The 27802-nt window shown below is 46.1% G+C and overlaps 1 protein-coding gene across 1 annotated transcript; it reads left to right on the top strand.

Moving 5' to 3' along the window:
• The first annotated feature begins 562 nt into the window (after positions 1-562).
• On the top strand, positions 563-27571 carry LOC308573217 (glucagon receptor-like). The gene is made up of 14 exons (XM_081169944.1): positions 563-675; positions 7958-8090; positions 10467-10563; positions 15967-16074; positions 18242-18363; positions 18665-18771; positions 19800-19956; positions 21988-22147; positions 23134-23194; positions 23452-23521; positions 24028-24116; positions 24211-24349; positions 24599-24640; positions 25153-27571. The coding sequence occupies exons 2-14, from the start codon at positions 8016-8018 to the stop codon at positions 25222-25224; spliced, it is 1299 nt and encodes a 432-aa protein (XP_081026070.1). The 5' UTR covers positions 563-675; positions 7958-8015; the 3' UTR covers positions 25225-27571.
• The last annotated feature ends 231 nt before the right edge of the window (positions 27572-27802 follow it).

The following is a 27802-nucleotide window of genomic DNA, read 5'->3' as shown; positions in this document are numbered from 1 at the left end:
ATGGGCATAGTAGCTAGAATTTTTTTGGGGGGGCAGGCCTTTTGTTAGGGGGAACAGAACAGAGATTTTTCCTATGGATTTTTACTGAATTTTGTTGATTGGGGGGCAGCTGCCCCTCCCTGCCCCCCCACCCAGCTACGCCAATAGACAGGCAGGTAGGGGCTGGCTGAGGGCAGCCTGTGGTTGGTGGGGGCAGTGCTCCATTCACCCCAATAAACCGATCTCCACTGGTGCAGAGGGATAGCCATGGGGCTGGTCTGCCCCCTCCTTGGCCTCTCGTCTCCACCACTCTGGCAGCACGAAAGAGGGCGGGGGTGGGATTTGGGGGCTTTACAGAAATACTCCTCCCTCTCCATTCCATTGACACTTTTCTCTCCACTCCGTCCGGGGAGCCACGAGCGGCGGAGAGGGAGGAGTCTGGCTGGGAGAGACGAGGCGAGGCTCCTCCGTCGAGGGGACAGGACGCAGAAGCGCGCCGGAGAGGAGCAGGCGGCGTCCAGAGCAGCAGCAGCGGCAGCAGCTACCGCTCCGTCGGAGCGAGGAAGTCAAATCCAAGTCCAGTCTCTCCATCGGACTGCGGGAGCTTGGAGGGAGCGCCCGCCTGCCTGGATCCAGCGGCGGCGGCGAAGGAGAAAGAGGCTCCGAGCAAACGCCGAGGAGAAGTCGCCCGGCCAGGTGAGGCGCGCATCCGACGGAGGCGTGTGCCTGCTTCGCAAGCCGGGAGAGAGAAAGAGGCGGCGGAGAAGGGGATTGCGAAGGATTTCTCTGTATTCCTCGATGGATGAGTTCTCTCTCCCCGCTTGCGCCCCGGGAGCTTAAGGGCGCGCGCAAGGTTTGACCCCCCCCCCCGTCCCCGTTTCCTGCCCACAACAACCCTGAGAGGTAGGCTCGGCGTTATAAAGCACAGAGAGGGCACGGCGCGTTTTGTTTAAAGAGAAGAGTTTTGATCCGTCGATGAGATTTCTAAGAGAAAAAGATGAGATGTGGGGGCCGGGTAAGAGACTTGTCGTGGGGGTTGGGGAGAAGGCATGTAGGTTCCCCTTATTTATCTGTGTGTCGTCGTTCCCCCCGTCGTGCCGCCCGTAGATCCTAAAAGATAGGAGGAAGACCACCTCTCGGGTGCTCAGGAGTTAATGTTGAGCGAGGGGAGGGCTCCCCAGCCTCGAAACGTGGTCGTCTTCACACGATCGTGGCTGGAAGGAAGGACCGTGGAAGGGGACCGGAGGCTGTGTGTGTGTGTTGAACGTCCATCTCCTTGCACCAGGGGTGAATGTCACCCGACTCCCCAGTTGTACCGATTATCAATTTCGGGGGTGGGGAGGGTGCTCCTATCGCGCAAGCCTACATGTTTACTCGGAAGCAAGCCCTATGCTGCTCAATAGGGCTTGCATCCATGTGAGCAGAGTACTGCAGCCTCCTCCGTAAGTTGCGAGTGGCGCCTCGACCATCGTGGATCAGAGTTTGCTGCGGATGGAGCAGACAGGAAAAGCTCGACGCTGGTTTGAGGAATCTAGGAAGCTGCCGTAGACTGAGCCGGTCCATTTAGCTCAGTGGTGCCTACACTGATTGGCAGCAGCAGCTCTCCAGACTTTCAGGACTCCCCAGCCCTAACCGGGAGATGCCGGGGATCCGAACCCAGGACCTCCTGCATGCAGAGCAGATGCTCGACGGGGGAGCTACAGTCAGCCTTCAAGGTGCCACAGGCAGCTGCTCCCTCACGCCTGGCATTTGACAAAAGATTTTGGAATTTATCACACCATCCATTCCAGGCAGAATTATGTTAGTTTTGAGAGTCTGTATGTGCAGCTTCGTTGTTGTTGTGCTACCCAATGGCACACAGATGTTGCATACTTAGTAATATCGATCGCAGCAGCATTAATTTAATTGCTATTGAGCACATTCCCTGACTTGGGCGGCAGTCCTAAGCATATTAACCAGGGTGTAAGTCCTGGGTAAATTAATTCTGTGTAAACATGCCTGGGTGTGCGCTGCAAATCCTGCTGAAAGCAATGGTAGAGGATGTAGGCTGTGATCCTGTAGACCAGGGATGAGGAACTCTCCAGATGTTGTTGGCCAAGCCCTGTGGGAGTTTGAGTCCAGCAGCATCTGCAAGGCCACAGGTTCCACACCCCTGCTGTAAGCAACAAAATCTCATTAAACTTTGTGAGATTTCCTTCTGAGTAAGCCTGCATAGGATCAAGCTGTTTGTCATGGGTTTTACAGCATGATCCTCTTCACTGAGGGATAGCTCAGTCTGTAGAGCACAAGACTCTTAATCTCAGGGTTGTGGGTTTGAGCCTCATGTTGGGTGAAAGATTCCTGCATTGCAGGGGATTAGACTAGATGACCCTCATGATCCCTTCCATATCAGAAGCAAGCCCCACCATGTTCACTCAGGCTTAACTCCCAAGTAAATGGGAAAGGGATTGCAGTTTAGCCATGATAATTTTTGCTGGGTTATGTGCCCATGTCTTTTGGAAGCAAGCAGCCATAATAATAATAATAATAATAATAATAATAATAATGCCTATATCTCACCTTTCCTTCAAGGAGCTCAAGATGGCATACATTCTTCTCTTCCCATTTTATCTTCACAACAACCCTGTGAGGTAGTTTAGGCTGAAAGATAACAGCTGGCCCAAGATCATCCCGTGAGCTTCATGGCTGAGTGGAGATTGGAACCCTGGTCTCCTGGATCCTAGCCCAACCCTCTAACCACTACACCGTACTGTGTTTGGCAGGCACACTTAACACATATGGCTATTCCTGACTATTTTGTGTCAGGGATGGGGAAGCTGGTACCTTCCAGAGGTTGCAGGGATCAGGGATGATGGGAGTTGTACTCCAACATCTGCAGGACCACACAGCGGCGTAGCGTGAGTTGTCAGCACCCGGGGCAACGCAAGTAATTTGCGCCCCCTAACCCGGGGCAAGGCAAGTAATTTGCGCCCCCCCAACCCCTAACCTACGAGTTGCCGCTGGCGCTGCCGCGCAAACAACGCTGCTTGCCCGGAGGAGGATGGAGGCAGAAGCAGCCGCCGCCTGTGGCTGGGCCGAGGGGATGGCGGCGGCGGCAGGGTGCAGAGGCTGCCCGTGCCCGGCCAGGCGTCTGTGGCGGCGTCGGCGCTGCTGCAGCGGCTGCTCCTCCTGCGAGCAGTGAGCGGAGCGCAGCCACAGCGACGGCGGGGGGCGCGCGCGCTAGGGCGCAAGGCTGGCGGTGGCGGCGGGGAGCCCGGCCGAGGAAGGAACTTGTCCCTTCCCTCTGGACTCGCGCCCCCCCAGATGTTGCGCCCGGTGCGGTCGGCACCCCTGGCACCCCCCACGCTACGCCACTGGGACCACAGGTTCCACTAGCTCAGGTTTACATCAACAGATGCCCTGTTCCTAAGAACTGTTGAGTTGTCAGATCCTGAGAAAGAGTGGTCAGAAAGGAGTGGATGGGGAGCACTGCCCACACCCCTCCCGAAATACTATGCCTCTGGTGCATGGCAACCACACACTCCTTTCTCTCTACCCATAGTTGTGGGGAAGAACCTCCACTTCTTAAGGAAGAGAGAAGAAACTGGTTCCCCTGCCCCTTTCCTTGTTGATGCTTTGTTTAACTCTAACAGAGGTACATTTCTATTACGCTTGCAGCCTCATTAAACGTTTCCGACATGCAGATCAGCCCCTGGCCATTTCTTCGCGGAATGCCACTGCAATGGATTTCCATTTCCAGGAACCTGGAACAAGTACGGCTTTGTGCTGATGCTCTTTCAGTTTGTTCTTAGGTCACCCGTGGCTGCAAGTCCAGGGATGGTTTTGCTGGCAGGGCAGATGCCAGGTGCGTGAAGAGCCCCCACATTTGCCATGCCAAAGGTTCAAACTCCAGCATCTTGACAATGGCATCTTTGGGGATGCTTTGACTTCAAGGCTTGTGCACGCATTAGCGGTTATGCTGGCCCCAACATGCTCCCAGTTGGGAGCCAAGGATGCACGATGTTAGCCACAATCCATCGGTATCTCTCAGCTTCTTGAGAAAAGCTCCTGTTCTCATGCTGAGCTTCCCAGGTAGACTACAGGGTGTGTGGGGACAATAGGTTTGATTACCTATTTCCTCCCGAGGTAGGAGAAGTGACATAGCTAAGCCTGGCAGGACAGCTTACTCTATGGTATTAACCCCTTTGGGCATTAATTAGACTGGTTATGCCACAGGAACCTTCTTATTAATGATAACTGAAGCTGTGGCTCTGGGAGCCTTTCTTTAGCCAAAGAGCAGGATGAAAATGCTTTAAAAAGAAATAAATAAGAAACTGAACAGGAGGGAAGAAGGATATTAAACTGGCAGTGCCCCAGCCCCTCAAACGGCCTGGCCTCAACTGCTGGGAACTGTAGCTAACCCCTCACATAGGTACAATTCCAAGTACCCTTAACAACCAAAAGTTCTCATTGTTATTTTTATTATTTAAGAATAAGCCACATGCTTTAAATGTGTCGTGCAGATGTGCCCATAGTCTAGTAATACTGCAGTACTGCAGGTTCCCATCTCCTGCTCTGCAGTATTTTCTCCCTTTTATTTTCCTTACAATCTGGAGGTGGAACCAGCCATGAATGAATTGGGGACCACTGCTTGTTTCTGGAGAACTGGCTTCCATTCACATGGTTCATTGACTCTTTAGAACTTGAGATTTCTTTATTTTTTTTCTGAAAGGAGCAGTTGTAGCAGCAGGATGTGTGTGGTTCCAGTAAGAGGGAAACTTGACTGGGAGAAAATGCAGGGCACTGGGCTTAGAGCATCTGCTCTGCCTCCAGAAGGTCCCAGGTTCAATCCCTATTGGAGCCGAAAGAGACCCCAGTCTTAAACCCAGGAGTATCCATCTGATACTAATCTAGATGGAGCAAGAGTCTGACTTGGCAGAAGGTAGATGGCAGACGTCTTTTGTACCTGTGTAGCCTGCTTGGTACACGCCAGCATGTCCTGCAGCTGTGGCCAGTGCAGTTTCTGCTATTTCTATCATATGAGTAAACAGATGGAGGCCGGTCCTGACTGGGATCATCTGAGCACATGCTTGAAATGCCACTCAGAGCATCCTCCAGCTCAGGCTGCTCTCGCTGCTGCGTGTGAACTACTGACATTCTCCTAGCAGGTCAGTATGTGTTGAGCTGCAGATGCAAATCAGCCTATGTGGTGCTGTTACGCGATTATGCCTCTCCCGAGGGATTAGTTTTTATATAATGCTTCATGAGATTCCAGCAGGCGATAACTTCAGTTTGTGCTGCGCAAGTGACACTGGAGCCAGAGATAAGATACCCATCAAGACAAGATCTTTGCTTCTGTGTTGGGGCTGCAAGTGCTTTTTCACTCCTTTCCTTTAATCCAGCAATTTCCAATTTCCAAAGGCTTGTTTTGATGTTACCTTTTAGGCATCTCTGTGCCAGTTTGCACTGTAAGTAGCTGTTTTGTACCACGTTTAATTTTCATATTCAAATCCTATTTTTAATGTGTTTGCAAACCACCTGGATGACTTTGGGCTGTGTGCACATGAACGGCTTAAAATGCAGCGAGGTCATTACAGTACTTCCCTTCAATTCGGATTAAAGATGGTTTCAGGGGAAAGTCATCAAGATGCGTTTTCCCTCCCTAAGAAATGACAGGATAGGTATGGATTACGTATAGCTAACTTGGTGTGCGAGCCGCTTTCCAATCTGGTGGTGAGATCCTGGCACAGGATACTGAGCAAACAAGAGCGTGTGCACAGCCTTAGTCGACAGGTCATAAGAGCATCTATTTGTGGATTACTGCATAAAACAGGCATAGGCAAACTCGGCCCTCCAGATGTTTTGGGACTACAACTCCCATGATCCCTAGCTAACAGGACCAGTGGTCAGAGATGATGGGAACTGTAGTCCCAAAACATCTGGAGGGCTGAGTTTGCCTATGCCTGGCATAAAATGTCTCATAGTGACTTACGATTATAAAGGTAAACACAATATGCAATTTAAAATACATCGAAAAGTTAGAAGTGTGTTATTGGCTGAAAGTGCTCATCCTGCAATAGCATAGAAAGGATAGATGCTACCCTATATCTAGAAAGATGGACACCAATACAGGCTAGGGTAGCGTCATAACATATGGTCCCAACTAAAAGCTACACACCTGGGTGAACAAAAGCATCTTTACCTGGCGCCCTTAAGTGCTGGATACAGCAGTCATGCATGGTATGTGGATTGTTTGATCCCTGACCACTGAACAGAGAAGAAATCGAGATAGGGTAGGATTGTCAGACATTTTGGGAAATGATTTAAGAAAATGTTTAAATGCTCTTTCCCCCCAAAAACCTGAAGCCTTCCTGCTAGGAATTATGGGTAATGAAATTCCCAAAAAGTTCAAGAGAATCTTTACGTATGTTACAGTTGCTGCCAGAATTTTAATTGCAAAAGGTTGGAAGGGAGAAACTATCCCATCCAAATCAGACTGGCAAAATCATAAAGGGAGTATGCACAATTTTTGAGAATATCAGCAAGGCTATGAGATGTTACCAGATATATAGAGAGAGTCTATGTAAAAGAACATTGTCAAAATATCAATCCATTGGCAGGTATCAACTGAGTTTCTGCGTGTGAATAGGACAGTTTTGGAAAAACCAAAAACAAGTTATATAATAGGGAGAAAATAAAGTCAAATGTGTATCCAAGGAATCTAACTCGGGAACATAATGGGAAGATCGGAGGTCATGTTAAATTGAAGTATAGAATGAGGTACAAAACAAGCAGCAATCAAAGAACGAATGAATGTTTATCTTTATTTTGTTGTTATAATCTATTATTTCTCTTACGCAGGTTTGAAACCAATAAAGCATTAGAGAGAGAGGGAGAAGGATTGTGTATATAATAATAATAATAATAATAATAATAATAATAATAATAATAATAATAATAATAATAAATTTATTTATATCCCGCCCTCCCCAGCCGAAGCCGGGCTCAGGGTGGCTAACAACAATAAAACAGTACAAAAGTACAGCACAAACAACACTCTAAAATCATTCATTATAAAATTAATTAATGCAGGGTGGGGAACCTTTTCTGGTCCAAAGTCCACATTCCCTGCCAGGCAAGCTTCCCTAGGGCCACATGCCAGTGGTGGGCGGGGCTGGAGGCAAAAAGTGGGTGGAGCAACAGGCGTGACTTACCATTTTACCATTGGTTGCATTCCAGCCATGCAAAAAACCAGAGGTTTGCACCCCCCCTTTATCCTCCATCTGTCCAGGCAAGCAAGAGGCGTCATCATAGTTTAGAACACATTCCACCCAGGCAAATCCACTTAAAGTGGGTGTACTGCAGGGCCTGGGGAGAATCCCATGGGCCAGATACAGAAGCCCAGAGATTCCCAGCCCCCAAATGGGACAGAAAAATAAGGAACTTGAAGCTTGCCACTCCTGCTCTTTTTCCACACTTGGGCAGAATCTCAGCGCTCACACACACACAGTCAGACACATCTCTCCCTGCAGAGGAAGTGGGGCTTTCCATCTGTAGCTATCCTTGAGCAGATGTTAGATCCAAGGATCTTTGAGCTGAAAATCAAATACAAAAAAGTGAGACCTCCAGGTATAGTGTAATAATAATAATAATAATAATAATAATAATAATAATAATAATAATAATAATTGTAATGATTTAATTAAGTGCTTAGGTTTGGTGCCTGCTGTTTGCTGTTGTCAAAACTTCTTGTTTTTCTGTCTGGATCTATTTCCCCCCTTCATGTTTAGTTATATCAATAATGTTGTGGTTACATAAAAGGAAAGAAGTTTCAATCAGCAGGGAAATAGTAATGGGAAGAGGCAAGTGTTTCTGTAGCATTCTTTGAGACAGGATAGTTCATCCATCTTTGCTGACTGTCTGGAATATCCTAGAAAAACGTTCTCCAAAAGTGTCTCTAAACCTGTTTTCCTGCCATGTTCTTCTCTCTTTCTCTCAGGGGCTTTGAAGGGACCATATTTCGGCTGTGATCCCCGTGCCAAGGAGCAAAGCTAACTATGAGGGATGCACATTCTCCTTGGTCCATGACTAAATTGATTTGCCTCCCTTGGATGAGCCTGATCTTTCTGGAGGTAAGAGTTTCAAGCCAGCCAGCTCATCGTCTTTACTCACGCAGGCCTTGATGTTGGCGGATACCTTTTGTCTCATGGACAGTGTCTTCCTGCTCAAAGCAGGTGATGTGGGCTAGGTTTGGCAGTCTCCTAACATCATAGAATCATAGAATTGTAGAGTTGGAAGGGACCCTAAGGAATATGCAGCCGTCCCATACTGAGATCGAACCTGCAACCTTGGTGTTATCAGCACCACGCTCTAATCATCTGAGCTATCTAGGCTGATAAGCATGGAGGCTGGGTGTTAAAGTCTCATAGTGGCAGAGGATGGCACCTAGTAGGTACAGGCTCTGCTTGTGGTCCTTGGAGGTTGTGGTAAAAGAGCCAAGTTTCTGGGTCCTCATTATTGCAAAAAATATGAATGAAGACTGTGGGCAGTTTGTTGAGCCTCAGCATCAGGAGGAACATTGGCAGTCGTCTCATCCAACCTCCTGCTCAGTGCAGGAATCTGCAAACACAGCAGCCTGAACAGATGGCCAGCCAGCTTCTCAATACTCCAGCCAAGAAGAGCTCACGGCCTTCCCAAGGAACTCTGCTCCACTGCTGAGCAGCCCTTGCTGTTAGCAAGCTTCTTTTCATACTTAGCCAAAATATCATTTAGTGCCATTTCGACCTGCTGTCTCTAGTCCTGCACTATATCGAGGAACAGAGAACAAGCCGGTCACATTTGCACCATACACATGATGGAGAGCCAGTGTGGTGTAGTGGTTAAGAGCAGTAGTCTCGTAATCTGGTGAACTGGGTTCGAGTCTCCGCTCCTCTACATGCAGCAGCTGGGTGCATAGTTGTCAACTTTTCCCTTTTCTTGCGAGGAATCCTATTCGGAACACGGGAATTTCCCTTTAAAAAAGGGAAACGTTGACAGCTTTGGCTGGGTGACCTTGGGCTAGTCACACTTCTCTGAAGTCTCTCAGCCCCACTCACCTCACAGAGTGTTTGTTGTGGGGGAGGAAGGGAAAGGAGAATGTTAGCTGCTTTGAGACTCCTTCAGGTAGTGATAAAGCAGGATATCAAATCCAAAACCAAACATATGAAGCACTTTCATACTACTGTAATAGTTATAGTGTCCCCCTCACTCCCAACGAATATTGGGAGCTGAAGTTTGTTAAGGAGTCTCATAAAAACTTTCAGCATCCTTAACAAACTACAGCTTCCCAGATTCTTTTGGGGGGAAGGCATGTGCTTCAAAAATGTTTTATCCACCTAAAGAAAAAGAATGGATTTTTTTGTGGTGAGCAAATGCATTCAAAATTATGGGATGGACAAAAGACTGACAGGAAAATGTGTAATAAGCACGTAAGTCGGGATGAATGCCCAGTGGCATGTAACCTCCACACAAACAAATAAGAAAGAAGGCTCAACAAAGACCAAATGCCATTTAACCTCTGTGTTAGCAAATTAGGACGGATGTGCAGCAAACACGTGGTCTCAAGAGTCCCTTAGGTTGTCCCCTTAATTCTGTTCCTGTTATGTACTGAGCTGAATCCTAGAACAATAGGATCCAGAATGCAACAGTCTGATTGGTCTGCAGGAGCCACCCAATCCAGCTCCAGGTGGAAGTGAATCAGCAACCTGATTGGCCTGCAGGAGCAGCCAATCAGGCTCCTGGATGAAGTGAATCAACAACCTGATTGGCCTGCAGGAGCAGCCCGGAATTAGCCAATCACGCGGGGCCCATTGTGTGAATAATATATATATAGCTAGACGTTTTGGGGAAAGATTCATTCATTGCTACTATGAGCTGAATAAAGAGCATGAAATTCGCACTCGACTCTGAGTATATTTCAGTTCCCTTTCTCTGAGATTTTACCTCTTTTCCTAGAGTCCAAAGAGGCAAAGGTCTTGCAATTCCAGACTAAGTACTGGCAACCCTGCTGAGTACCTAGCAGAAAACACAGTAGTGTATCTCTCTTGGGAGATATTTCCAGTTGCAGGGTGGGAACATGCCTCCCTCCCCCTGGATAGAAGGCGTAGATAAGAGGGAAATGGTGCATCGTGCAGGACCACCAAAAAACAACAGTGCAAGAGGTCCAGTAAATGGATTTTGGACTCCTGACCCTTGCTTGCAATGCTGTGAGTTCACTCACGCCAGTAGAGAGCACAGTGTGGTACTGAGTGCACAGTGCAGCTTTCTGAGACTTTTGTCTAATGCAAAACTGCAGGCTTCTAGCCCTCATGGTGTTCAATCAGCAGGTGCAGGTGCAGATGGACTATGGTGGCCCCATGGAGGAGGTGCTATGCTGTCCTGGGCCATTCTCATGCTATCCACCTAGGAGTAAAGGTGGCCTTTAGCAGTGCCTTTGCCCTGAATCTCAGCAGAGTGTTTTATTTTTGCAGGGCTGCAGCCCAAAAGTTCTGGAGAAGACATTTGAACAATGGATGAGGTATAAAGATGACTGCTTGAAGAAGATAGCAAGTGATCCTTACCCTTCAGGTAAGGAGCCATTTTCTTTGTGGCTGATTTTAAAGTGGCAATTTCGCAAGGAAAAATCTCCATCTCTTTATATATTTTAGATATTTGCATATTGCTTCTCAGGCAAACCTCACAAAGCAGTTTGCATAAAAATATTAGAGCAATACTTGTTCTTAGATACTCCACCTTCCTCCTACAGAAGCCCAGAGCCTGTGGATAGCTCAGTTGGTAGAGCATTAGCCTCTTAATCTCACGGCCATGGGCTTGAGCCCCATGTTGGGAAAAAGATTCCTACGTTGCTAAGGGATTGGACTAGAGAAGAATGGTGCAGAAGAGGAAATCCTGAAAAGTGATAGGCTTCTACTATTCCTGCACGTGGTCTGAAGGCAGGAGACTCAGCTGCCTTGCTAAAGTGAGGTCAATGAGACTGCCTTAAACCCCCTTTGAGCCTTCAAAGGGGCCTCTAAGGATCACAGGGCATCATCACTTTGTATGAAGTCAGACACATTGGTCCATCTAGTTCAGTATTTGTCTACAGCTCTCCAGGTCTTCAGATAAGATGACATTCCTTGCTGTATCTGGAGTTGTTGGGGATTGAACCTGGGACCTTCTGCATGCAAGTCAAATGCTCTACCACTGAGCTATGGCCTTATCCCCTTCAAGTTCCATGATGGAAGAAATGCACTAGAAAATGCAGCAAAAATGGTGAATGGTGAATAAATGGTGAATAAAACAGGGACTCTGAGTGGGCTTTACCTGACCACCGCTGGGTGAAAAATGATATTCAAGTTCACAGTTTCTTTGAAGACACCTATTATTTATACCTTATGCACTAATTTATTAGCCAGTTTATGGTACAAATATTTCATATCATTTTTTGTTGTTGTTGCTAAATATGACATTGGTTCATATCAGGTATACCCTGAGATGCATTTTCCCTGCACTGATTGGTTGGGGCCACCTACTTTCTCCCCCTCTCTTTTCTTTCCTCCAATCACAGGCAGGCCTGCCAAAGAGGCTAACTATACAGCCCTATACATGCCTACTCAGAAGTAAGTCCCTTGGAGTTCAATGGGACTTAATCCCAGGTAAGTGTATAGGATTGCAGCTTAACGTCTGCATTACCATGGGTGCCATTGAACATACCAAGTCTTACTTCCGAGTAAACATGCATGGAATTGCACAGCATAGCTGCAATTCTATACACACCCTTGCCTAGCAGTGAGGTCCATTGAAATGGGTGGGACTGACTTCTAAGTAGATGTGCTGCAAATTATTTTAACTGGGCACCTGCTATAAAGGTGGCACATGAACTGTTTCCTGCCCTAGCAAGCTTTGTATTTCTCTCCCACCTTCCTGCGCGCTCTATCTCTCTCTGTCTATACCTCCCTCCATCAGTCAGTTATAACTCCAACCTAATACTCTAGTCTGCAATGGGCAAAAGAGTCTCCAAACATCCCATAGGAATTCCTGGGATGTCAGTCCCAGAAGGGGTGCCCATTTTCACTCAAAGCAGTGAAAATGGACAGGATATTTTTATTCTAGCAAAAGAAAGGGACTTACCTAAGTGCAGTGCTCAGGGTGGATTCTTGTTCTCTCAATATAAGGAATCCAGTGAAACTCCACACACCCACACCCACACCCCAGTTCCCAGCAGGCACCTTCCTTGCAATGCTAAATGCAAAGTCAAAAGCCCGCTGAAGAACAGATGCATCCTTTAAGCACCCTGATTTTGATTACAGCAAGGCTAAGGGCGTGTGTATGTAGGGAAGAGGTCTGGAGATTCTATTTAACTGCTTTTATAGATGTTGCTCCTGCTGGGAAGCTGATTTTTGCAGAGTGAACCAATTTCTATTAAGGCTCTCATCCAAAAGGAGTGGAAGGGGCCTGCTGAGTTGCCTTCCTGTGAAGAGGGGGATGACTTCACAGGATGGAACCATTCAAACCACCAGCTAAGTATTGTTTAAGAATGGTGAGAGGGAGTAAATGTATTGAATACTTTACTTCCACCCCCACCCCACCCATTTTTTTTAAGGAGCAGCAATATATAGAATTAAAATGTGCTGATTTCATCATCATCATCATCATCATCATCATCATCATCATCATCATAGTTTATTATTTATACCCCGCCCATCTGGCTGGGCCTCCCCAGCCACTCTGGTGTGGCTTCCATAGAAACCAAAAATACAGTAAAATATCACACGTTAAAAACTTCTCTGAACAGGGCTGCCTTAAGATGTCTTCTGAATGTCAGATAGTTGTTTATCGCTTTGACATCTGCTGGAAGGGTGTTCCACAGGGCGGGCGCCACTACCGAGAAGGCCCTCTGCCTGGTTCCCTGTAGCTTTGCTTCTCGCAATGAGGGAACCACCAGAAGGCCCTCGGCGCTGGACCTCAGCGTCCGGGCAGAACGATGGGGGTGGAGACGCTCCTTCAGGTATACTGGACCGAGGCTGTTTAGGGCTTTAAAGGTCAGCACCAACACTTTGAATTGTGCTCGGAAACGTACTGGGAAACGTACTGGGAAACGTACTGGGAAACGTACTCGGAAACGTAACGTACATGTCATGTAACGTTAAGAAAGCTACCTCGAGGGAGTGGCACTTGCCTCTTTCCTCCCCTTTACATTTTGCAGGGCTATGCGCTTACGATCTGATTTCTGAAAAATGGGTGTGCAAATGCTTTTGCTGAGTTGCGCTAACACTTAATTTGTGGAACTTGCTGCTGTGACAGGTGGGGACTGCCACACTGAAATGGCTTTGAAAGAGAGTTAGACAAATCCGCAAACTGGAATAGGTCCATCAGTTGCTGTTAGTTTGGAGACAGTGTGCTGTATATGAACTTCAAACTCATTCTCCGAATGAGGATTCTTGCATAGCCAGAATGGCCCTATCCACACAAGAAAAGGAGGTACCAATTTAATCATAACAGATTTCACCGTTTCATCTTGTGTATTCCATTTCAACAGCAGGTTATACATTCTTGACAAATTCTTAACTTTAGGATCTAACAATTCTGTTTCCAGTTTTGATTTTTTCCACCTGGAAGCCTATTTTTTTTATCCAAATTATATGCCTCCATTATTTGATAATAGTGGAGCCAATCTTGTACTCTATTTTTTAGTTTTTCAAAACTCTGCAATTTTAATCTGTCTCCCTCTTGTTCCAGGATTTCCCAATACTTCGGCCATTTGGCCTCCATATTGAGTTTTTTCTGTGCCTTTGCTTCCATTGGTGACAACCATCTTGGGGTTTTATTTTCTAGCAAATCCTTATATCTTATCCAAACATTAAACAATGCTTTTCTGACAATATGGTTTTTAAACGCTTTGTGTGCTTTAACCTTATCATACCACAGGTATGCATGCCAACCAAATACATTGTTAAAATCTTCCAAATCCAACACATCCGTATTTTCAAGAAGCATCCATTCTCTCAGCCAGCAAAATGCGGCTGATTCATAATAAAGTTTAAGGTCTGGCAGGGCAAATCCACCTCTTTCTTTAGCATCTGTTAATATCTTAAATTTTATTCGAGGTTTCTTGCCCTGCCAGACAAATCTAGAGATATCTCTCTGCCACTTCTTGAAACAATCCATTTTATCCAAAATTTGCAAGGTTTGAAACAGAAACAGCATTCTTGGCAATACGTTCATTTTTATCGCAGCAATTCGGCCTAGCAATGATAACTTCAAATTTGACCATATTTCTAGATCCTTTTTCACTTCAACCCAGCATTTTTCATAATTATCCTTAAATAAATTCACATTCTTAGCAGTCATTTTAACCCCTAAGTATTTTACTTTCTTAACCAGTGTTAATCCTGTCTCTTTCTGAAACTTATCTCTCTCCATTTCCATTAAGTTTTTCTCTAAGACTTTAGTTTTCATCTTATTCAACTTGAATCCTGCTACCTGACCAAATTCTTGAATCAATTCTAATACTCTTTTAGTGCTTGATTCTGGTTCCTGTAAAGTCAATACCAAGTCATCAGCAAATGCTTTAAATTTGTACTGTTTGGCTCCCACTTGTATACCTTTTACCAATTGGTCCCTTCTAATCATATTTAACAAAACCTCCAGGACCAAAATAAAGAGCAATGGAGAGCTTGGCCAACCTTGTCGTGTTCCTTTCTCAATCTTAAATTCTTCCGTCACTACGTTGTTCACAATTAATTTAGCCTTTTGTTCTGAATAAATTGCACCTATACCGTTTACAAAACCTTGACCAACCCCCATCCCCAATAAATTCTTTTTCATAAAACTCCAAGAAATGTTGTCAAAGGCTTTCTCCGCGACCACAAATATCAAAGCTGCTTTGGTATTGATCTTCACTTGTACTTTTTCTAAGATATTAATTATATTCCTCGTATTGTCGGACAGGTGTCTGCCCGGGAGAAAGCCCGCTTGATCTTTATGAATTACTTCTGTTAGCACCTTTTTAAATCTTTTAGCCAAAATGTCTGCAAAGATTTTATAATCCACATTAAGCAATGATATGGGGCGGTAGTTCTTAAGCTGTGTCTTTTCAGTCTCTGTTTTCAGTATAAGTGTGATGTACGCTTCCTTCCACGACTCTGGTGCCCTTTTCCCTTCCAATATTTCATTGCAGACTTCCTTTAAAGGTTGTATTAACCATTCTTTCAAAGATCTGTAATATCTAGAAGTCAGTCCATCCGGCCCTGGGGATTTACCCAGTTGCATATTCTGAATAGCCCCTTCTACTTCCTGTTCCGTTATTTTATAATTCAACATTAGCTTACTTTCCTGGGAAATTTATTGTAGTCCATTGATTTTCAAAAATTTATCAATGTCCATTTCTTTCTGCTTCTCCTGTGTATAAAGTTGTTTAAAATACCTCTGGAAGCACTTTCTAATTTCCACTGGGTTCTGTATAATCTTACCTTCCACTTCCAAATTCGTGACAGTATTGAGTTTTTGTCTTTTTTTCATTTGCCATGCCAACAATTTCCCACACTTATTTGCTGATTCAAATGTCTTTTGTCTCATCTGTTTAATCTTCCATTCTATTTCCTGATTCATCATTTTCATATATTGTACTTGATATAATTTTATCTCTTTCAAAATCTCCTGCGACGTTGGACATAATATCATGATGGCTGACTGGGAACAGTTATGGATCACTGGCATGAAGTTGTGTTATGTACAATGGAACTCCATGTTGTCAGTGGAGATTGTGGCTGAGAATTGGTCTAGAAAAGCCTAAGGAGGCTTGGGCAAGGGTCAAACTGGTGTTGTCCCAGGACCAGTTCTCTTTGCTGAGTTAACTCAGAAGTGACAGCCACAGATATACTGAGGATGCGGAAGGCATTTTACATTGTGTTCTGGGATGCTGTGCTGAATATATTGGACGCCCTTCTATGTTTTGCCCTTCCCAACCAGACTTGCTTTTGCCTCTTTCAGGGCTGTTTTGCAATCGGACGTTTGACATGTATGCATGCTGGCCAGATGGGAGTCCCGGGACCATCGTCAATGTCTCCTGCCCTTTTTATTTGCCCTGGTATGAGAAAGGTAAGGCTGTTTTTTGGTGGGTTCTTTTGGAGAGTATCTGCAAGGCATTCCAGGGAGCTTGAGGCTTAGATTCACTAAAATTATTTTACACTCCATCTACAACATTCTCTGCCATCTCCCCAAAAATGTGTGCAGGTCTCCGTGCTGGGATTTCTCAACTTGTCCTGCAAATCCCTATTTTCTCTTTCTTCTATCCAACTTCTCAAATCCTGTTGACTAGGTCAACTTTGCCTTGTTGACTAAGCCATATTCTTGACTCCTGTTGGCTAAGTTTGCACTGTCTTTTACCTCCACAGGACACCAACCAATAAATCAGGGGCCCTCAAGATGTTCTGGTCTATAGCTTTAATCAGCCCAATGTCCACAGTCAGAGATTTTAGGAGTTGTGTCCCAGAACGTTTGGATGACGCAAGGTTGCCTCTTTGTTCCATAAATCAAAGCAGGCATCATTTTGCACCAACTGTAATTCAAGCAGGAAATTGGGAAGAGTCGCTGTCCTTAGTGCTGATGTTTCAGATTAAACCCATTTTGTAGCATCCTGCTGCTGTTGAAAACATTGCTGGGGTTCTCATTTTCACCTTTGTAATGGCTAGTTACAACTTGTCCTGCATCCTGACATCACTATAATCTGAAGGCAGCCCTGTTTAGGGAAGCTTTTAATATCTGATGAAGTATTGTATTTTAATATTTTGCTGGAAGCCACCTAGAGTGGCTGGGGAAACCCAGCCAGATGGACAGGGTATGAATGAATGAATGAATGAATGAATGAATAATATTAGGTTTTTTCTCCACCCACACCAACAACTGCTAGTGATAATATAATAATAATAATAATAATAATAATAATAATAATAATAATAATAATAATAATAATAATAATAATAATAATAATAATTTATTATTTATACCCCGCCCATCTGGCTGGGCCTCCCCAGCCACTCTGGGCGGCTTCCATAAAAACCAAAAATACAGTAAAATATCACATGTTAAAAACTTCCCTTAAGATGTCTTCTGAATGTCAGGTAGTTGTTTATCGCTTTGACATCTGCTGGAAGGGCGTTCCACAGGGCGGGCGCCACTACCGAGAAGGCCCTCTGCCTGGTTCCCTGTAGCTTTGCTTCTCGCAATGAGGGAACCGCCAGAAGGCCCTCGGAGTAGAGAAACAGCCACACTGTCAGCACCAAATAATAATAATAATAATAATAATAATAATAATAATAATAATAATAATAATAATAATAAATAATAATAATATTTTTTATTTATACCCCGCCCTCCCCAGCCAAGGCCGGGCTCAGGGCGGCTAACAAGCAATAATAAAAACAAGTTGAATGAATACAACTTAAAAACAAGATTAAAATACAATTAAAATATTGAAACATTAAAATATTAAAATGCAGCCTCATCACAGGAGGAGAAAGGAAAAAGAAAAAAGAAAGAGGGGGAGGGAATCAAATTGGTTCCAAGCCAAAGGCCAGGCGGAACAACTCTGTCTTACATGCCCTGCGGAAAGAAATCATATCCTGCAGGGCCCTGGTCTCATGAGGCAGATCGTTCCACCAGGCCGGAGCCAGTGTTGAAAAGGCCCTGGCTCTGGTTGAAGCCAATCTAACTTCCTTAGGGCCAGGGACCTCTAGGGTGTTGCTATTTATGGACCTTGAGGCTCTCCGTGGGGCATACCGGGAGAGGCGGTCCCGTAGGTACGAGGGTCCTAGGCCGTGATAAGTTGAACTAGATGTTACAAAATGCACAAGGGGAGCTCTGACATTGGGCTGTCCTTTTTGACAGTAGCCCTGTGACCTCTGAATATATAAATGATAGTGCCCGACTCACTGTGCTGGGGTGGTTGGAGCCCAGCTCTCCCTCTGGGTCCTACTGCTTGGCCCTATTGTTATGATCCCTCAGAGGATTGGAGTCTCCCTTCCTCCCTGCAGCTTAGCTCATGCCTTCAACAAACACACAAAACATAACCGGCTGTGCATAGCCGGTTACGTTTTGTGTGTTTGTTGAATGTATGTTACATAATGTTAGGTTTGATGTTGTTTTGCAGCTTAGCTCATGCCAGCCAGTCTTGCTTTCAGTGGATGTATGTTCTGCACAGTGATGCTAAGCGTTGACATTTCCAAACATGTCAGCCTGACAATGTCTGGCCTTTTTTTACTCGCAGTTAAACATGGTACGGTGAGCCGCAAGTGTGGGCCTGATGGCCACTGGGCGATGCTGAACGGGACAGAGCTCTGGAGGGACCATTCCCAGTGCAAGGAAGAGGTGGATGGCAACACTGGAGAGGTGAGAAGGGGAGCCTGCTGGGATTTGCTGGCCCTCCGTGAAGCTCATAATGACATGTCATTTGCTTCTAAACATGGCAAGCCTAGCTGGCAGTGTTTGAGGGCCTTCCTGCTTGTTCTGCTGAATGGGGCCCGGATCTCTGCCCCAAAGGCCTACCCTGATGGCGCCACTGTCCCTGCCCTCCGATGCTCCCAGTTGCAGTCCGATGCTCCCAGTCCCCTCCCAACGGGCTGGATGCGTCCGGAAAAGAGTGGAAATGGGCTGCCTTGGCTTGTCTGATGGGGCCTCCTCTCCTGTACAGGAATCATCCTACCGCCTGATGGTCAGCTTCAAGGTCCTCTACACCGTGGGCTACTCCCTCTCTCTGCTGGCCCTGGTCTTGGCTCTGCTCATCCTTACAGTCTTCAGGTACTGCATCCTGGCTCAGAGTGAAAGACCCTGTGGGATGGTGATGGACGCCTTTGCCTCTCACTTTCTCTCTCAAGTGTGCAGTCTGTTCTGTACAGGTTCAGGAGGTGTGCAAGGAAGAGAGAGAGGAGAGAAATCCACAGCATTTGGCTGCTATAATTTTGGATAGGCACATGGCGACCCCTTCAACATACACAGGACTGTGTCCAGCAATGTCTGTGATCACAGGAAGCTGCTTTTCTACTGGGTCCATCTAGCCCAGGGGTAGGCAACATAAGGCCTGTGGGCCGGATGTGGCCCAATCGCCTTCTAAATCTGGCCCACAGACAGTCCAGGAACCGGCATGTTTTTACATGAATAGAATGTGTCCTTGTATTTAAAATGCATATCTGGTTTATTTGTAGGGCCTGCCTGAAGTTTTTAAATGAATAGAATGTGTCCTTTTATTTAAAATGCATCTCTGGGTTATTTGTGGGGCATAGGAATTCTTTCATTTCCCCCCCAAAATATAGTCTGGCCCACCACATGGTCTGAGGGACGGTGGACCGGCCCAAGGCTGAAAAAGGTTTCTGACCACTGATCTAGCCTATGACTAAGATATGTAGGAAGCATTTTGCATTGAGACAGACCACTGGTCCATGCAGCTTGATACTGTCAACACCAAGGCATGGGGGAACCTCTGGCCATATTAGGTTCAACAGGGACCTGCTGGGATTGGATGCGCCAGGGAGTTTCTGATCAGGAGCTTACAAGTCTTGCTTTGGGCAGGGATCTTCTTTGGCAGCCTGGCTTGAGTTGAACCCCTGCATGACGATCTCCAGCAAGGGAGGGCCCACCACCCCTCTAGGCAATTGGTTCCACTCCTGAGCTGCTCTGACCGTCAATAGGTTTTACACCAGCTTCATTGGAAGGCTTGTGTTTTTAAAGCAATTATAGAGTGGTGCGGAGCTACTGGGTCACCAGCAAGTGGACAGCATCCCACCTTGCCCACATTGGGTACCCAGTGCAATGTCCTTTTCACCCCCCAGGAAGCTTCGCTGCACCCGGAACTACATCCACGCAAACCTCTTCGCCTCCTTCGGGCTACGGGCCATCTCTGTGATCGTGAAGGATGCATTGCTGGAGCAGATGTGGAGAAGGGAGACGTTCCAGGTGTCCGACTGGGAGGCCTTGCTGAGCCACGAGGCAAGTATGATTCCTGCGGACTGTCGCATGAACCTAAAGAAACCAGCACTATTGCACTCAATTCCAATGGCAGATTTTGCATCTCCTGAGCAATTTGTTCATTTGGGCTTAACGTTTGATTTGATTACAGTGGTACCTCAGGTTAAGAACTTAATTCGTTCTGGAGGTCTGTTCTTAACCTGAAACTGTTCTTAACCTGAAGCACTAATTTAGCTAATGGGGCCTCCTGCTGCTGCTGCACAATTTCTGTTCTCATCCTGAAGCAAAGTTCTTAACCTGAGGTACTATTTCTGGTTTAGCGGAGTCTGTAACCTGACGTGTCTGTAGCCTGAAGCGTCTGTAACCTGAGGTACCACTGTATTTGATTTCTTTTTTCTTTTCCCCCTATATTTTTTATTAACATTTCTGTTTTACATTTTAGAATATTCATTTAAACAACCTTAAAATACCAATAACTCCCCTTCTTCTCTTTCCATGGTTCATTTTGCATAACATAAATCCCTGCATATTTTATATAAACTAAACCATAAAGTATTCCATTACTACATCCATCAAAATTTATTTACTCTGTTGAATTTATCTTAACACTGTCCACGTTTTCAAATATACACAATTTCCCTCCATATATTCAATAAACATTTTCCAATCTTCTTTAAACGTATGTACTTCTTGTTCTCTTATTCTATATGTTAGGTCTGCAAGCTGAGCATATTCCATCAGTTTAAGTTGCCATTCTTCTTTAGTTGGGACTTCGCTCATTTTCCATTTTTGGGCTAACAAAACACGAGCTGCATTAGTGGCATACATAAATAACCTTTCTTGAAACTTGGGAATTTCCATCTGAATTATCCCCAACAAAAAGGACTCTGGGTTCCCCCCCCAATTCATTTATTAAAAATATCTCTGAGTGGTGTACAAAAAAACTGTAACAGACAACTCAAAACAAAATATTACAAAAAAATGCACAGTTACATATAAAAATGTTGCATTAATCCAAAGTTGCTAATGTATAAAAATCATAATCAATTCATTTTCCTTCTGATAAACCCTCCTGTTCAGCTTCCGGGTTCCCATGAAGGGTTCAAACAAACTCTCAGCTCACCCACAAAAGTCTCTCAATGAGAAGACTTCTGGAAACAGTACCCTAGTCTCTCACTCTAGACTTGCCTTTTATGGGCTTGGCATGTTGCTTCTACAGGCTACCCAAAGCTGTGTCCCATTCAGCTGTACTCTCCACACCCAGTTCCAGGTACAGCAGGTTTGCTGAGTTTCCCAGGAGGTCCAAAGGATGGGAAGAAGGTCCTCACCTCTGCTCACAGCTCTTTCTTCACCCTCTGTCCTCTCCTCTTCCTCCAGTCAGGGAAGACAGCATGGAGCTCAGCATCTTGGGAACCTTTGCTGAAAACCTCTTCATGTAAAGTGCTTGGGGTGCTGGGAAAAAAAATGAAGACCCATCTTTTTTAACCGTGCCCCACTTAAGATAGTAGCTGGACAGTGAGGCTGAAACTCCCACCAGCCCCGGACTGCAGGGCCATTGGTCAATGATGATGGATATTCTAGTCCAACAACATAGGAAGCCATGTGATACTGAGTCAGACTATTGGTCCATCTAGCTCAGTATTGTGTACACTGACAGGCAGCCCTTCTCCAGCACTCTCAGCCAGGGGACCCTCCTAGCCCTTCCTGGAGATGACAGACATTGAACCTGGACCTTCTGAATGCAAGGCAGATGTTCTGTTGCTGCTGAGTTAAGCCCCCTTCCTTGTTGGCTTTTTAAGTAGCTGCTTTAAATGGTTCTAATTTTTATCGATGTGTCTTTTGAAAACTTAATTTTATTTTTTTAAAAACCAAGCTGTAAACGGGTATAATAATCATTGAAACAAGAACAGCAAAAATTAAAATGACAAAAATAACTGGAATAACGATGATGATTGAAATGCCAACAATATGTGTATTACTGTATTATTTCCATGTTTTTCATAAGTGCTGGAAAGTGTTCTTATTAGACACTGATTGGCTCTCTTATTCTAGGCTGCGATTGGTTGTCGAGTGGCTCAAGTCGTGATGCAGTACTGTATTCTGGCCAATCATTATTGGTTTCTTGCGGAGGCGGTCTACCTGTACAAGCTTCTGATTGGAGCTGTGTTTTCAGAGAAGAATTACTACACTCTGTACCTGTACTTGGGCTGGGGTAAGGAAGAATTGGGCTGGGAAGCACTTGCTAATACTGGGGCCAGTGCATACAATACATTGTTAAGCACACTTCGTTTTATTTTAAGGAAAAGCCGCCCAGGACCTATAATCTTGCTCAAAGCTAGCATTAGTTGGCTCTCCCTACCAGGGGATCTGGTTCCCCCTACTGTTGAGCTCCCTGCCTTTTGCCCTGCCAGTCCCACTGGGAACAGTCTACAGTTCTTACCCCCAGCTTCAATCTATCTTCTTTTCATCCATTGTGATTTATTGGGGGGAGGGGACAATTCCGAATCTTGAGAATTGAACTTAAGCAAAGGACACTATTTTATACACAGTGTTAATTTTGGAACTCCAGCTGCAGCAATTGCATTACCTGGGCAATTTGCCCATTTGGGCTCAACGGCTGAGTCAAGGTAGGGAATAGGAAGCTCAGCATCTTGGCTATTGATGAACCTTTGCTGGGCTGAAGACCCCTTGATGTATGGTGCTTGATTTGGGATGCTGAAGAAGGGATATTATTAATAATAATAATAATAATAATAATAATAATAATAATAATAATAATAATAATAATTTATACCCCGCCCATCTGGCTGGGTTTCCCCAGCCACTCTGGGCGGCTTCCAACAGAATATTAAAATACAATAGTCTATTAAACATTTAAAGCTTCCCTAAACAGGGCTGCCTTCAGATGTCTTCTAAAAGTCTGGTAGTTGTTGTTCACTTTGACATCTGGTAGGAGGGCATTCCACAGGGCAGGTGCCACTACCAAGAAGGCTCTCTGCCTGGTTCCCTTTAACTTGGCTTCTCGCAGTGAGGGAACTGCCAGAAGGCCCTCGGCCCTGGACCTCAGTGTCCGGGCAGAACCATGGGGGTGGAGACAGTGCCTTTTAACCCAGAAATGCAGTGGGGTGGACCTAGCTTGCTTCTCGACTTCCAGTGAGTGTTTGGTTTTTTCCAGAGCTTTTGCTGTGTGACTTGCAGGAACCCCTGTGGCTTTTGTGGTGCCGTGGATGGCTGCCAAGTACCTGAAGGAGAATGCAGAGTGAGTGTGGTGGTACTGGGATGGGGAATTTGGGCTGATTGGCACGGGGAGGGATTTTATGTTATACAGTCAAACAGGGAAAAAAAGATGCAGGTCAATAACTGAACAAGGTGACATGTCTCCCACAGTCTTCTGTGGCTTCTCAGTGGAGCTGACAGAGCAGCCCTGCTTGCCATCTTTCCCACAGAGCTGTTTTCCTGCCTGTTCCATTAACCCCTCTGGAATGATGCTGATCTCCTCCCTGTTTTGTGCTGCAGGTGCTGGGCATTGAACGAGAACATGAATTACTGGTGGATTATTCGCATCCCTATTTTGCTAGCCTCTGTGGTAAGTGCCTCCCCCTTGTTCCTCTTGCCTAGCTTGAGATGGGGCGAGAGGGGGAGGACAGTGCCTTTCTGGTGGTGGTGGTGGTGATAAGGAATCTGGCTGGCTTTTGGTACTCAGGAAGAGCAACACCTTTGCCAGCCGTGTCAAAGCAGTATAGCTTGGCAATATGTTGTGTCTCTCACCCCCCATTCAAATGCTGCACAGGAAGCTGCCTTGTACCAAGTCAGACTAGCTCAGTACTGTCTACTCTGACTGGCAGCAACTCTCCCAAGGTTTCAGGCTGGCGTCTCTCCTAGTGATGTCAGGGATTGAACCTGGGACCTTCTGCATGCAAAGCAGATGCTCTACCCCCTGAGCTATGGCTCTTCCCTAAAATCTACAGGGGGGAGAAAGAACATGGCACAGTCTTCCCAGCTGCAATGTCTTATCTTCTTGCTAGCATCTTTTTGTGAGCAAGGGGCTTGTTGCTTCCAAGCTTTGATTAACTCACCACTGTGTCTTCCCAGATCAACCTGCTGATCTTCATGCAGATCCTCAAAGTGATCCTGGCCAAGCTGCGAGCCAATCAGAAGGGCTATGCAGACTACAAACTGCGGTGAGTTTGTCCGCCAGGTAAACCCCAAAGAAAAGCCCGAGTCCTGAACTCAGGAACTTAAGTTTCATCTCCTGCTTGGTGTTGTCCCTTCCAGGCTGGCCAAAGCCACCCTCACCCTTGTCCCTCTCTTTGGGATCCATGAAGTAGTCTTCATTTTTGTCACAGACGAGCAAACTACAGGAGTGCTGCGCTACATCAAAGTCTTCTTCACTCTCTTCCTCAACTCCTTTCAGGTGAGTTTGGGAGCACCTGGCTTGGATCACCTGCTTTCTGACATGGTTGCTTACTTGTTTCCTGACCACCACCACCCCCATTTCCCACTTCCACCCTAAAGGGGAAAGTTTGTTGGAGAATGTATGTGGCAGCAGTGTGCAGAAATAAATTGTCTGGCAAAAGCCATCAGGCTTTGGCCCTGTTTTCCAACAGGTTTCTGTTTGCTATTGCAAACTCATGCTTCCTTCTCTCTCTCTCATCTACTGCAGGGATTCCTGGTTGCTGTCTTGTATTGCTTTGCAAATAAGGAGGTAAGCAATGTTCCCACCACCCACCCTGGCTGAGATGATCCAGTCATTCTTGGGCATGCAATCTTATACAGCTCATACTAATCCCTGATCAGTCTTACCTATTGGAGCCTCTGATTGGCAGATGAGGACTTGTTGCTGCTGACATCACCAAGAGATGTCTGGTTGGTGCCGACTGGGCCTTTTTGGTGGTGGTTCCCTGGTTGTGAAATGCCCTCCCTGGTGAGGTGTGCTTGACTCCCATCATTATTAGCTTTCCGGAAGGAATTTGAGAACATTCCTGTTTACCCAAGCATACTTGGTGGCTGAAGAATACTGATTCTGGCAACCCCAAGATCACTGGATGGAAGGATGTTTTGAATCGCAGTTGCTTTTAACTGAAACAGCTTTTAGATGTTTTTAATTGTTACTGTTTTGGGAATATTTTATTCCGTTTTAGAAGGTTTTTGCTTAGTTTCTCAGTTGTATATCTGGCCGGATTCAGGAGGCTGTTCTTATGCTTTCTTTTCATCCAGGTGAAATCCGAAATGAAGAAGAGGTGGCAGCTTTGGAAACTGGACCACCCGGCCCTCTGCTGCACCCAGTAAGAGGAAATTGGGGACGCCAAGAGCTCCTTAAGACAGCGATTGATGCTCTGTCCTATGATGCTGCACCTGGCATTCTCAGATGGCCACAGAGTGCTTGGGGCAATGGTGGTGGTGATGGTCACAGCTTTGTTGGAGGACCACAGGCAGCGTTCTGAAAAGGGGGGCAGAAGTTATTTCTACCAGTTGGGCAAAACATAGAAATTGACATTGCTGGCTTACAGCACCCAGATGATGATAAACCAGCCATGAAAGGGCATTAGGAAGTGCCAAACAGCCTGATGGAGGGTGTGCATAACGCTGCAGAAGGAATCCTAAAGCTCCAGGAATTAGAGGGATGTGTGCGTGTCTAGCTCTATGGTACAGCATCTGCTTTGAATGGAGAAGGTCCAGGTTCAATCCCTAGGATCTCCAGATAGGGCAGGGCAGGATGAGATCCCATTGGAAATCTTGGAGAGCCACTGCCCAGCCAGAGTAGGCAATACCAGATGAAGAAATGGTTTGACTTGGGATAAGGGAGCTTCCTGTGTTCCACGTCTCAAAACCAACTCGGGATTCAGCTTTGGTAGGATGGCAGTCCATCCTAGGAGATCACCAAGGGCCTTAATACTGTCCTCTACCACCTGTTCCCATTGTTCAGTATCTGCTATCTACCTTCAAGCTTTTCATAGAGGTATATTCTGTACCAGAGAAAAGAAGTCCTCCTCTCTCAACTATGAAGGCTACAGGCTTCTAGGCCAAGATCAAGATAGCCTTGCAGACACAGGCACTGAGATCCCTCTTCAGTTTTGTTTCTGAAGATGCCAGAGCAAGAAACCCACTGAGGACCCCTTCAGGTGACGTCATAGCTCTGTAGCCCAGGCATTGGCCAGCCTGACTCAGTGTGGGAACTCTGCAACGCTCCGCTCAGCTATGGCTGAGCCCAGTGGTTTGGCTCCAAAGAGGACACTTCTGGGGAGTCAATAGGATTGTGCTTCGCTCAGCTTCTGCATGAGGTCCCTGTGCTCATTAAAAAGCACAAGCTTCTGCAAGGCGCCCTGTTAACATTGGGAGAACTCAGAGTACTTTCCCTGCACACCCTGACCTTCTCGGGATTCACGCAACCAGCAGTGGACACACTTTGCATTTCAAACAACTCCTGCCTCTTTTCCCCTTTGGGCAGCTCTGAAGGTTTTCTTTGGCTGCCCAGTGCGTGCGGGACGATGACCATTCTTCATATACCACCATCTATCCATATATGTCACTTTGCAAATAACAGGTCCATGGCTTCAGGGGGCTGACGTGCAATGCAGATGCAAGGGAACAACACGGGAAAGGGAGAATTTAGAGGCATGGGAAGAATATGCAATTATTTCAAGTTGGCTTTGTTACAGGGCAGTGACTGGTGGTGGTGGGAGGAGGAAATGATGACTCTCCTAAGGGAGGTTGCCTGGAAATGCCTCTCTCCCACTAAAGGGAAAAGGCTGTAATTTTGGGTAGAGAGGTAAGGTCGAGGTCAAAGGTCACACGAAGGAATGTGCCAAGAAATAAAGCACATAGAGGGAAGTGTAAGGCCATGGAGGGTTTTGAAGGGAAAAACTTTGAGGGCATAGGAACATGCTCTGAGAGGAGGGGCTGAATTGTGCCTTATTGAATTGAAGCTACTGCCCCCTCCCTCTGCAGCACTGGCCTTTCTCTCTGGCTGCAAATAACTTTGAGGGGTGTAGGCGCTACAGTAGCCCCTCCTTCTCCAGGGAAGAATAAGGATTGCTGCACACAGCTAATTTACTATGCCGAGCAACTTGCAGAAGTCATTGCTATGGGGAAAAACAGCCTGGAAGAAAGCAGGAAGGGGATGTCTGGAGGCTGTATGAATTGAGCTACCTTGGAGGCGGCAAAAAAGATGCCTGTTCTGGAATGGAAAGTGCTACAAAAAATTTAAGTCAAGTGTCCCTTTAGTTTTATTGCAGGGGGTGGGGAAATGCAGGTGACCCAGCTCTTGGCATTTTGGAGAATGCTTGCTCTGCAGCAAGAGTAGCAAACCTTTGAGCCTCCAGGTGCTACTAAACTACAACTCCTATCAGCCCCAGTAAGCAGGGCAGGGGTGATGGGTGTTGTAGTCCAGCAACTTCTGGAGGACCAAATGAATCCCATCTGTTCTGCGCCTGCTAAGACTAAGTAGGCCACTTCTTTTAAATGTAACACTCAAGGGGAAGGATAGTTTCACACAGACAACTGTTCTACGCATGTTTCAAAACAGTGCCAATTATTTCCAGCAAAAGGGATGCCCCTTGGGGGCAGGGGGAGGAGAAGGAAGCACAGCGGAGAAGAGCTGGATGACTTGGACGTCAGGGTTGCGTCAAAGAAGACACAGGCACAGCTGCAGTGGAAGATTTGAAGGATTGCAGGTCTGGAGGCTCAAAGGGATTCTAAAGCACAGCTATTCCCCACCACAAGTTTAGCATCTTCTAGAACTTGCTGTAGAACTTCCATTTTCTCGGCAGGTTCTTCCTTTCTGGGAGGTAAAGGGTACACGATGCAGAGCAACTGTAAGTAAGATGGAATAGAGGACTCCCATCCAACACCAGTCCCTTCATTGCAG

This window comes from Podarcis bocagei, assembly GCF_964188305.1.
Source record: "Podarcis bocagei genome assembly, chromosome: 14".
Taxonomy (NCBI): Eukaryota; Metazoa; Chordata; class Lepidosauria; order Squamata; family Lacertidae; genus Podarcis; species Podarcis bocagei.
The sequence above is the reverse complement of the archived record's forward strand: the minus strand, read 5'-3'. Positions and strand labels throughout refer to the sequence as shown.